The sequence below is a fragment of the Conger conger genome, chromosome 18 (assembly GCF_963514075.1).
Source record: "Conger conger chromosome 18, fConCon1.1, whole genome shotgun sequence".
Lineage (NCBI taxonomy): Eukaryota > Metazoa > Chordata > Actinopteri > Anguilliformes > Congridae > Conger > Conger conger.
The window spans coordinates 12,004,485-12,017,527 of record NC_083777.1 but is presented as its reverse complement, the minus strand read 5'-3'; the positions used below and the strand labels follow the sequence as shown (position 1 = coordinate 12,017,527).

Here is a 13,043-nt window from a genome sequence, read left to right as displayed (position 1 = left end):
CTCTGGGCTGAACAGTCTGCTCTCTCAGACATGTCCTCCTTCTGGGATTTCCAAATTCCAATAAATGTTCAGGATTTAGGCTTGCTAGTTCCCTAGACCAACTAAACAAACAGCCTAATATTCTGTTCATCCTGCCTGCTCATCCTTACTAAACTAAAATATGGTCACTGTAAATTGAAAACATTCACCAATTTCTTGGATGAAAATGTATAACAACCTCCAGGTGTGGGTTTTAGTTTAATATCATCACATCTCATATTAAAGGTGAGGCCAGTTTACCAAAGAAACACATGTAGTGTGTTTCTTTGGGAAAGAAGAACTATGTTGTAAAGGGTTTGGAGACATGCCAAATTATTTAGGACTATTTTTATTGTTGGTAAAAAAAAAAAAGCCATTTTGGGCAATATAATTTGTTTCTACGTGTGCTAAATAAAACTAACAAACTAGATAATTTACAAGTACATTTAAGAAGCAAATATAGTGCATGTCATTTATTGACATGAATCAATTAAGTTACAACCGCGACTGAGAAATATAAAGTCTGGTTTGTGGTGGACTCGCTCTGTGAATCATAGTTTCTGCATGTCAGCCAAAACTACAGAGCTAGAATTGTCTTTAGCTTTCGCTGAGCTTGTGGGCCACACACACATTCCCTGAAAAGGCCTATTAATGAATTGATGGATTTTAAAAAGGAAAAGCCAAGGACATTTTCTTCGGGTGTTGGGACTATAGAAAAGAGGTCATTTTTTGTTGGAGCTCTTGTAAGGTTAAGTCCAGAGTATAAACTGGGAGGCTATGGGAAACAGTCATTTTCTTGAAAGAGCTTCAGACAGGTACATAAAGAACCCTACTGGGGTTTTCATGCCCTAAAACAAACAGGAACGCCATCGCACCCCCTACGCGTCCACCAATTTAGTGCCGAGCTAGAATCGGCCCCGACGAAAAAAACTGGTCAGGAATGCCGGCCGAGACAATGGGGACCTTTAAATGCCACACGCGTTCTCTTAAAAACAATGAGATTACAATTTGTATAACACAGCAACCCCCAAATTCAGACATTTAACCCCCTTTTACAACGAAGAATGCCAGGAATTTCGGAGCAATTGTGCGATTCTTTGATGGCTTTTTTTTCTGTTTATCCATGAGCGGAGGGGCTGGTGAAAAGTCGGGGGGCCTTTCTGAGACTCCACTTGTGTGGGAGCACTTTGTGTGCATCTGCATAGGCCTTCATTCACTGAAGATGAGAAGACAAAGAAAAAATGAGTATAAAAGGAGAGGGTAAAAAAGAAACGTTTTAAATTAAGAATCAATGCGACAAAGGGAGAATGGCTTCTGGTTTTATGCCCCATATAAGCCGGTGTCTGCTCCGTTTTATTCTTTCACGTGGGGGCTCAACCCAAACCAGCTGATGACTTCTCAGTTGGAAGGCTATACAATTAGAAACTCTAAACATTTTGTTCAGGTCATGGTTAATGACTGTGTCTCTTTTTGGTAAGGGATGTTTTGCAACAGACGAACAGAGGAATACTGGGTCTGTGAATGGTGCTAATAAAAAGAAAAAAAGTGGGAAATATTCCAAACCACACTTTGATGTTTCGGTTCAGATCCACCTATATAATGGGTGACAAATTGAGCTGGTATTCTTCCCGTTTGCCATACCTTTCAAGAATGGATACATTTCAAGGTGTTTTGACGCTGTGTTGGTCTGACTGTGGTTTTTCACAGAGATTTTAATCTTCGATTTGGGTACTTTTTTCCTTTTTATTACAGTTGCTACTCGCGCACACCTGATCCCGGGGCGCGACGCCCTGCATGTTCCCGCTAGGCCCCCTCGTGATTCCGGGCAGCTGACGGGCTGGGAACACCGGGACATGAGGGCGTGAGTGATGCAGTCTCGCTCCCGTCTCTCCCATTTCCATTCTCGCAGCCGACATCCACAGTTCAAACGCTGCCGATAAACCCCTTTTGTTAACGTGTTAGAAAAATGTCAGGGCCACTTGACTCCCTCCTCAACACGCTTCTCCGAGCGACCGGATACACAAAGGGACGAAGACGGTTTCCGTCCGCGCTGTAAGTGGGCCACGGCCATGAGGGTTAAAGCGCTCTGATAAGGACAATCACCTAGCCTTTTATTACCAGAACAAAACCGTGAATAAAGAACGATAAACATGCCCTTCTAAGTCATAACAGGGCCAGGGTCTCTAAGCATGTCGGTGTGCAACAACGAATTAACGCGCACATGAAAATGAAGCTTTTAATGAATTTTAAATTGTGCATATTTGGAAATGAGGGGAAAGTATTCAGTTGGATAAATCAGGCAGATTATTGCTACAGCGCTCATGTTTAATAGCACCCTCTCCTTAAACTTCTGCTTCTCACAGAGCTGCTTTTAGATCCAAAGTGTAAGCCAGCGTGAAAATGTTAAAATAAATAAATAATAATAATGGGTCAGACGGCAACAAAAGACGGGTCTTCTTTCCTTTTGTAATATCATCATATGAAGCAATGTAAAATGTTTCGTTTTGAGTGAGGCTCACGTGAGGCTTAGTAGAAGATTGAACAAATAGACAGGAGACAGGCTCAATTGAAAGTCACCAAATCTGGCCCATGATTCATGGGTTTGTACACAAATACTGCTGGCTTACACACGCCATTGTGGCTCAAACCCAAGAGTGTGTCAGAGTGGTGTGCACTTACAGTGACGTAGCACGAATGAATGTGGAAAAGATGAAGAGACGTTCTCTGAGGGGAGAGTGTGACTCGTTTCACATGCAGCTGTCCAGGCCTTTCACAAGATGACTGTGCGTGACAAAGGACTGGGCCACACAAAGGTATTATTTACTTTAATGTGTCCACTGTAATCTAAACATATGAAATATAACTTATAATCTCCAATACCTTCGTACTGATGCACATGAAATATGACACTGTGTAACCTAGTTTGTCTGTTTTAGTGAAACTCCACACAGCTCCGCATGCTGAAAACTCTGTATCGAACAATGCGCCAAAAGGTTTAGCCATGAGGGACCAATGCCTAACCAAAGATACTAACATCTGAACAATTCACCAAAGAAAAGTCCTATAAGATCTATTATGATTTAGCTACTGAATTGCATCAATCACAGAGAAATATCTGGACCTCTCTGCTACAGTAGCCACAGTGTGCACAGCTCAGTGACCATTAAATATTACAGTACATTACCGGCCATAGTACTGTAGGTTACAACTCTCCCCTTTAAACCCATCTATACTGCATGTAGAACTGCTCTGTCAGCATTTTTTAAGTATGTATGGCAGAGGAAAAGAGGATTTACATCTGATCAGAAGACTGTTAGATAGCAGTGCTTTAAGCACTAATCCAAGCTCCTTCCCAACATTGGGAATCTTTTGCCACGGATGTGTAAAAAATAAATATAAAAAAATAAATTCCATCCAACAACAGCTGCTACACTGTTTTGTCGTACATGTTACAATGCATGTTAACATCAAAGGGACACGCGACTGTAGCTGGTTTGAGGAGAGCAATAGTGGTGAATCTGGGTGATAAAAACAGCATTAGAAATGGCGAAGCCCTCATACACAGACACACGGCCCACATCTAAACATCTCGCACGCCCCGGGTTAAAGTGCCTGTGTGGCTGGCGGCTTTGTGCCGCTCACAAGGTGCTGATTACCAGACGAGAACAAATAAGGGGCAGACGCATTCGACCCCTACGGTACGGCACAACCAGAAAGGGACGAGGAGCACACGAGGGCCGGAATGTGCTAGAACATTTCCACTGCATGCCACTGCAACCGTGTGAATAAGACCAGGACACGTTCTGGAACTGAACTAATGTTCTTGAGGTGCTGCAACGAGACCACAGGGAAGATTACTAGTATATGACAACTAGCATTCTACTGAGGAATCCAGATACAAGGCAACGACAGGGCATGGTTACTGACCAGTAACAATCACACAAATGTACACAAATATGCAAAAAGCCATGAATGTACGAAAGTAGGTGTGTGTGTGTGTGTGTGTGTGTGTGTGTGTGTGTGTTTGCATGCATTTGTGCATCCGTGTGTGTACACTCTATTTCCTATCCAGAGGAGCTAGCTAACATCCTTTTTATCAAGTAGTGCAATTACTCATTTCAGGTGGAATTTCTTTTCAATAACCTATTGAAATTAAAATATAAAACTATTAAAAAATATCTTTTTTCTGTAATATATACCGATAAAAATAATAATTTAAATTTCCTATAAAATATGATCCTGTGCAGAAAAAAATCAGTGTTATAATTTTGCCAACAAACATAACAAATGACAAACGCCTCAGAATTCACTGTGACCTCAATGTTTACCAAGGTGTCGCCACAACAAAAAGAATTCAAATCGAGGCACGTTTGCATTGTGCACACCGTTTCTTTACACTTAACATTAATTAGTCCGCAATTTGTGCGGGTCATTGTAGAACTCCCCTCGGGGGAAACAAGGCCTCCGCCTCGCAGCGAAGCCTGAAATCCCATTTAACTGTAAGTACATCTGCCAGCGGAGCTTCTTTTGAGCGGTGCCCAACGCCCTGTCACTCACGGTCTGCGGTTGAAAGATCAAACTCAGCCCCATCTGTTCATTACCCCAATCCTGCTCAAAAACCACATTTTATTTTCTCTTCTCTCTGGAACAGAAAATATGAGTCTCAGGGAACAGAGGGGGGGTGGTGGTGGGGGGGGGGGGGCACATTCCTCAAAGACCCTCCCCCTCAAAATCTCAGACTTCTCAAATTTCCTTGTCATTTTGTGCCCGGAAACCCCTTTAATTCTTTTTTTAACACACAATGTGTAAAAGGTTTAATTCAGTAGCTAAAGCGGGGGGAATTATGGCGGCTTGCTAGGCTGTATCGGGTTTAAGTGCAGGAATTCTCATACCTGCTTTGAACTTCTCCAGCAAAGTACACAGTTCAGACCTTAAAAGCCACCGGAGTGACAATTACCCTTTTTAGATCGTCCACCTATACATGTGTGATCAGCCCAGCAAAACAAGGGCTATTATATCTGTGTGTGAATCACTTGCACCTTGCATCTACAGCACTTCAGCACTATTCTGTGATGGACAGCTAGCCCATTGTCAATTTAACAAAAAAACTAAATGAGATACAAATACAGACCTGTACAAATATGTAATGTTACAGCAAAACAATGTATTTCTGAAAGCCACATAACACATTCAGAGGGAAACTGCTAGACACTTCAGGTATTTACAAATATTTTGAATGTGTCTGTAAGCGCACTGCAGTTTTACCTCATTTATACAGACTAAGCTTGTATGTGTCTCTAAATGCACTGTAGTTTGACCTTATTTATACAGACTAAGCTTGTATGTGTCTCTAAATGCACTGTAGTTTTACCTTATTTATACAGACTAAGCTTGTATGTGTCTAAATGCACTAGTTTTACCTAATTTATACAGACTAAGCTTGTATGTGTCTCTAAATGCACTGTAGTTTGACCTAATTTATACAGACTAAGCTTGTATGTGTCTCTAAATGCACTGTAGTTTGACCTAATTTATACAGACTAAGCTTGTATGTGTCTCTAAATGCACTGTAGTTTGACCTAATTTATACAGACTAAGCTTGTATGTGTCTCTAAATGCACTGTAGTTTGACCTAATTTATACAGACTAAGCTTGTATGTGTCTCTAAATGCACTGTAGTTTGACCTAATTTATACACATTAGACTTGTATTTGTGTGTAAGTGCACTGTAGCTCTTACCTTTCTATTTCCCAGATGCGCAGAGGTGCAAAATTCTCACAGCAGGCAGTGCCAGTAGCAAAAGTGCTGAGGAGAGAGACACAGAGAGACACAGTCAGTTGGGTTGAGAATAAATGGATGGAAAGGGAAATTGCATCAGATGGTTTGTGAAGAAATGGATACGAGTAACGGAGGTAACTGCACATGTGCAGAGTTTAACTTAATGTAAACAAAGGCCTGTACTTAAGTCTTTCTCTCTCAGACACAGACACACGCGCATACGCACGCATGCCCACACACACACACACGCACAAACCAATCCCGAACCTTGTCAGATAATGAATCCAGGGGACATGTTGTTTCACAAAAAAACAGGAATGACGTATTACAAGTTGGAGATGTAATAGTGAGACAGAACTCGAACTCCTGCCTTTACCATTTACATCATATAAGCTGTTCAAGAAATATTCTTAACAAATGGGAAAGAATTCGAGTGCTCTTCCCATAAAACTCTTCTCATCTCTCTGCTGAAAAACTGTTAAACTGTACCAACCATCCACACTGAGCTCCATCAAGCAGTTTACACACGTTACCAACGTCTCTCCCAAACGAGACCAGCGAGAGCCAGCGTCACATACGACTACAAGTGCCTGAGGAAACCCAACACCTTGTCTGGGCCTTGTGAGGGGGGGAGAGGGCGGTTGGAAACAGGCTTTCATTCACAAGAGGAATAAAAGGTAGAGAAACAAAAACACTGGGAGCCTCTTTGATTTGGGGTGACAGGCTGACATTAGCGGCCCAGGTATGCAGGGTGTAGGAGAGCGGAGGGTGGTGGTGTTGGAGGGCGGCTGGGGGGCTTGTGTTGTTTTAATTTGGGCTGTGGTTTTGACCTGCCGGTGAGGGGATTAGGCCTCCCCGCGGGACGGCCAGGACCAGGCTCAGCTCCGGGGGGTCCGCTCCGCTCTGCTCTGCGCTGGGATACGCACCCCTCCCTGTATTGTGCTGGAACGTGGGGTGCACAATGGGTCCTGTGACCCCCCCCTCCCGTGTCCCTGCCCTCCCCGGAGACCTGCGGCTGCCGCGGGTTGGAGGAACGGAGCGAGCGCACAGTGAGGTGCACACATGAGTGTGAATGAACAGCACACCCTACTGTACACCCCAGCGCCACATTTTATGGGCCGGGTTGGTGTGAACTGGGGCCATTTGAGGACTGCCAACACACGCACACACACGCGCACACACACACACGCAAACACACACGCGCACACACACACACACACACACACACACACACACGCACGCACGCGCACACACACACAGACACACGCGCACACGCACACATGCATGCACACAAATAGACATAGAGACATGTAAGCACACACACTCACATTGAAATGCACACAGAAGCAGAGACACGTGCACACACACACACACACACACACACAGACACACACACACTTGCACTCAAATGCACTCAGAAGAAGACACACGCGCACACACACAGACGCACACATACACAAAAACAGACATACAGAGATGTGCACGCGCACACACACACACACAGAGGCACTCACGCACACAGAGGCACGCATGCACAAACACACACACACTGAAATGCACACACAAGCAGACACACGCGCACACACACACAGACGCACACATACACAAATACACACAGACAGTGGATAAGCAGTGGAATACCATAGCCTGACATGAACAGACACCTCAGCTGGAAAGGGAGGGCGAGAGAGAGTTGACGGGAGGGATTCTCAAACACATTCTTCAAATCGCACTCGACTGTGATAACTTATCGTAACTATGTCATAACCACAGAGGCACACATACATGGTTGGAGAGAGAGGCAGAGGGAGAGGTAGAGAGCGAGGGAGAGAGAGGGATCGAGAGTGAGAGAGAGGGAGAGTTACAGACACTAAAACTACCATACGAACACTCAAGACACAGCATCAGAAGTAGCAGGGATTTTGGACCGTCGGATGTAGAAATGTAGATACCCACATGGACGTGGGTCTAGTGAAGGGAAAGCGGCAGAAAGAAGAGCGATAAACGGGGGGATTAAAGCAGGCCAGCGGAGGGAGGACAGTCTTCCAGGCCCGCCCGGGCGCTGGGGCCGATGTGGACGGGCAGGGACGGACCGGGCGGCTGTCACCCCGGTTAGCGGCGAGCCATCAGGCGTATTCATCTCCCTGGGCCCGCGCTGGCATTTTAATTACTGTTGGGTAAACTCGTTTGCCCCGATGGAGGCAGCGTGCCCCCAACAGAATACGCAGCCCCCGTGACCTCCGACCTCCTGTGACACAAGATACAATAGGGCCAAATGCAAGCGCTCTCATCCAGACCCTTATTACTCTCTATTACTTCGATTACTCATCCCTCGCTGAGTCCCATCGCTGAAAACGGGGGGGGGGGAGGAAAATAGAACAGTGCAATTAAATAAGTTTTTCTTTAAAAAGACTGGTTTTGATTGATCTGAAAGGGATTTGCAGTGATATTATAGCTGTAAAGGTCAAAGCCCCTCTCGCCTCACGTGAGTGCACCCATCCCCCCAACCCCCCCCCCACTTGCCATCCCTGACCAGCAAGCCTCCCCCTCCCAAATCTTCTCAGCCCCTGCGCCCCCAAAAAATGTGGTATGCCAAATGATTAGAACATGTCAGGGCTTTCGGCTGGAGCTGCCGTTTTGGTAACCTAATCAGTTGACATCATTATTCCAAGTACTGTGTAGCATGAAATTAGTGCCGGGGTCACACAAACTTTGCCTCGGCCCCCGCTGAGAACGGAGCGGCAACAGTACCGACATTGTTAGAGCTGAGCCAGCTCGACCTACCGCGTGTAACGGGGACCGCAACCGCAAACACCGACCGCGCGATTCAGAAACGCAGACCGCCAGATTATGATTCTCTTCACCCAGCTCTCCATCGGTCGCTATGGCGATACATTTTACGCGGTGGTTAAGTTACAAAAAAATAAGTATGAACTGTTCTGGAAGATTCCAGAAAAAAAGGAAAGGCCTCGTTCTCTTTGTCCACTGCCTGGCGCTGTGAATGCGACTCATTAAAATGACTGGTTTGGAAGACTTTAATGAACCATATGGGATTATTCAATGCATTACATTTCCCTGTGGATTTAAAAAAACACACAGTGATTACTTCTGATTTTAGGACTCTCTTAAACATGCCTTTTAGAAACCATAGCTGTATTAAAGAGTGCGCTAAAGCTAACCGGCTACCATACTAAATTTGGTGTTCAGTGTTTCAGTGTGCGAAACACTGAACACTGGGCTGGCACGAGTATCCCACAGTGCATTGCGCTAGGACATGACCCGAGCAAACAGAACAGCGGTGTTCTAACCAAAGCGGCGAAAGAGTTGAACAATTTAAATGCGAGTATTACCTTTAAATTTGCTTAGTGGAATGCAGTTAATTATGTAATTATTTAAGTGAATATAATTATTTTTAAGTCATCAACGCACACTGTGTATTTAAAGTCGTCCAAAAACCCACCTACTTGCTCGTCTACTAAAGCCACCTTATGTATGTCAAATGACAGTATTACATGTATAGTAATGACATGTATAGTGTGCAGTGTTTCGGTGCCTGTGTCTGGTTGTGGCTCCCACAGGTGCAGCAGATTGAGGACCTGATTCCCTGATTTGATTTGATTTGAGATCTGCGAAAGTATGTTTTCAGAAAGCGTGACACATAAATGGTCGACCTACGGATCCACCTCTTCCCATCGGCCACGCCTGTAACTGACACGGCTTCAAACTGACATTTGAAGGAGCGAGGACATTCGCCTAATTTAAGTTTAGTCAATTTCCCCTTCTTCACTTCCTTTTCTTGCCACTTTGTCGCCTCTCTCTCGAGATAGGAGATGGAAAAGGAACAAGGAACAAGGAAAGGAATAAGGAGGTGAAAAATAAGCGATTGGACAGAGCCCTGTATCTCTGCCATCACAGACAGTGGATGCTTCAAGTTAATTTGCTGGACATGCTCAGTAGCGCCCCCATGATGTGGGAGGATCAGGGCTAAAGCGCACACAAACATTTCAGCTGCAATGAACAATGTGTAAATATGAAATTGTTGCCATCCTACATTCATTTTAACACAGTCATGAAAAATCTGTACAAATAACAATGACAATGTTCTGGCAGTCAAAGTCATTGTATGGAACCCCAACATCCATAGTGACATATCCATAATAAAAAAATATATATATTCATGTTGCTAGACAACCGTTCAAAGCATTTTCTTAACGTTTTATTGTGCTTCTCGATTAGGCTCAGCATAAACCTTTATTCCATTATAACCGTTTTTGTAATAATAATTTAATAAATATGACTATAGTTTTTCATAAATAAAAATGTAAGGATTAAATTGTTTTGTGGACAGGCCTTTGCGCTTTCCTACTTATTTAATCTGGCCGATCAGAATTAAAATCCAAATCACAGATGGAATGTGTGACCTGTAATACTGACCCACAGTGTGAGAGAGCAAACAGATGTCAAGCAAAAGGTCCACCACACCAATACTGTTATTTTAGGAACGTCTCAGTCTGTACAAATGCCAGCTCCCAAGAAAAGCCCACTCCATTAGCAGAGAACTTCTCCCACAGTACTGTGCAGATATCAAGCATAATTGGTCATAAACCTTACAATTCGATCAGTCTCTTGCTCTTAATTTGTGCCATCAATACTTCATCAGTTTTTCTCTCTTATCTTGCTTCACCTGCCAGCATCTTTCTCTGCTGTTAGCTTTTCCAAAATATATTATAAGCAATTTTGGACTTGAAAACCCAGGCAGAAGACATAATATAGAACACTACTACAACCATAGAAAAATCCCATCTAGTTAAAAAGTTATTTATCCGGCAAAATGGTTCTTTGTGTGAGAGTTTCAAACTTCACACCTATGTCAAAGGGTTCCATAAAGAACTAAAAAGGGTTCCCCAATGGAATCAAGCCAAACTACACTTGTAGAGGGCACCATGTGTAAAGAAATGTAGGGCAACACCACTCGTACCCTGATGAATATACTGTTAATTATGACGCATTATGGTTAGAGGGCATAGATGCCCTATCGTTTTTGCTGGTCCTCTCCCATTGCCACCTCCGATACTGACTGCTCAAAGCTCACCCAATCTTTTAGGCAGGTACCCAACAGTCAATCCCTCGGACGGGGGGCTCATCAGACACTTGGTGGAGCTGTGGTTCTCCCTACTGGGTAGCACCCCAGTGTAAATAATATCTGCATATGTGTGATCTCCTGCTGAATGCACGTCATACGCAGGCGCTCAGAAATGAGATCTTTAACAATCTTTAACTGAAACATAATGGCTGCCACAAGGAAATTCATTCAGAATAAATTGATGATAATATACAATTACCAAATAAATAATTGACCTTTGTCCATCCCTATCAGTGTGCATCTAATCAGTTTACTCATGCAGTAAAATGTATAGTTCTGTACGGATAATCCTTGGACAACCCTGGATCAAAATCTTAATGTGAAGATAAGCAAATATGGCTGCTTCAGCAAATCTGCAGCCAACAGTTAAAAATCTGATTAATTTTGAACAACAGGAAACATTTTATTAACCATCTTATTTATCAAACTTTATTTGTGTTTAATAATAAAATGGAAAAAAAATGGGGAAAAAAAGACTTCAAAACAAGGACATCCTAAGACATACCCGTATAACATGCAGACTCTCAACAAATACAACGCAGGCCGTACTTGCATCCTACATGCAGGGGAGAACCTGAGAAGAGCAAATATGGATTTCGGAAAGGGGGGCTCAATCACACATGCCAGCCCTCCATCCAAAGACCGAACCTTTCAGCCGAGAAAAGGCTGTTAATTTGTTTCGGTTGACCCCCGCCTTTGTTGGCTGGATGTATCTAGTTTGTAAACGGGCTTTGATCCCGGCTCCTAAAACGCAGGGGCTGAATGGGTTATGATGCGTTTATATCATCCTGGAGCGGACAATGGCAGGGCTGGGTCTTTCGGGCCTGCGTTGTGGCCCCCGCTCACACACAGTTCACAGACCTTTTGGCTTTCTGTTTGTGTCCCCGCCATCTGAGGTCAGGGGGGACATTCCACACGCAGCTTTTTGCTTAGCCGAACGGAACGGCCCAGAGGCAATTTAGAGAGGGGAGAAAAAAAACAAAACAAAAAACAACCAAAAAATAACATAAGGACAACTATATAAAGGCAACAGGAGAATCAATTAACTCATATTTACATCTGCGTACGCAGTGTTGCTAAACATTTATGGAGGCGCAGACTCAACACCACATCTGACCTTTCCGTTGTAACATTTGGCAGGTTGTGAACCCTGGACCTCTTCACAAGCGTGCATGCGAAAAGCGAAACAGTGATAATGCATCAAGACCTGCTTGAAGAGCCGGAAATTTCTTTCCAGAATTCCCAGTTAATTTGACATGCATCCCTCACATAAGACACACCGGAAAGCCCAATCACAACTTCTTGCCTGTTAAAAACAAGTCAACAGCGATGAATAACAGAACGATGTGACCCTGAAAACTCATACAAATATTGGTGCCAATATATCTCACCCCTGAAAGAAACATGACAACAAAATGGTGCACGGCCACTAAAGAATGGTATTTGTACTGTCGCAGAAGGTGGTAATCTGTCTGCCTCAAAGTACAAACTAACATAAAACAAGGCTAATATTATTGACATCGTTATTACTTTTATGAAATTCAGAAAGTAATCAGTCAGATATGATAAACCATAATTCACTTTTACAGCCCTCCAAAGGACCAGCGTTCTGCACTGCCTGTGCGTACGCAACACTGAATTCAGCTCACATTCTTAAACATTACAAAACTTTTTTTCTTCCTTTTTCCCCCTTTTCACCCCTCAAAAAAACAGAATACTCCCCTCATCAAAATCCTTTTTAGGCACTACAAAAGTTTCCATCTCAAATGTTCCGCTGGTAACACCTGTATAAGGCATGTGCCTAATGATCTGCCCAGAGAATGTCTGCATAGAGGGCGCATATTGACTGCAATTATTTGGGACACCACCTGCTGACAGAGGCTGGGTCCCTCGCTGTGCTTTCAGCAGAAAGCGGCCTGTGTTTAGCGTGTGGGAACACACATTCTGTTCCTTATCGCTTTATTGTTGCAGCCTTTTTCTTCTTTCTTTTTTTTTTTTTTTACTAATTGAATTCTTGACTCCTAAGACGCAACCCGTTCTACCGAGCCTGAGAGCGAGCTAGAGAGAATGAGAGAGAGAGAGAAGCAGAGAAAAATGTGAATTT

At 43.7% G+C, this 13,043-nt stretch overlaps 1 protein-coding gene across 1 annotated transcript in view; it reads right to left on the bottom strand.

Annotated features, from left to right (window-relative positions):
- fbxw4 (F-box and WD repeat domain containing 4) overlaps window positions 1–13,043 on the bottom strand; it is a 34,147-nt gene that overhangs the window by 7,467 nt on the left and 13,637 nt on the right. Inside the window, exon 6 of the mRNA XM_061228566.1 lies at window positions 5,758–5,823. Coding sequence (XP_061084550.1) covers window positions 5,758–5,823 — 66 coding nt within the window. The remainder of the gene's footprint in view (window positions 1–5,757; window positions 5,824–13,043) is intronic.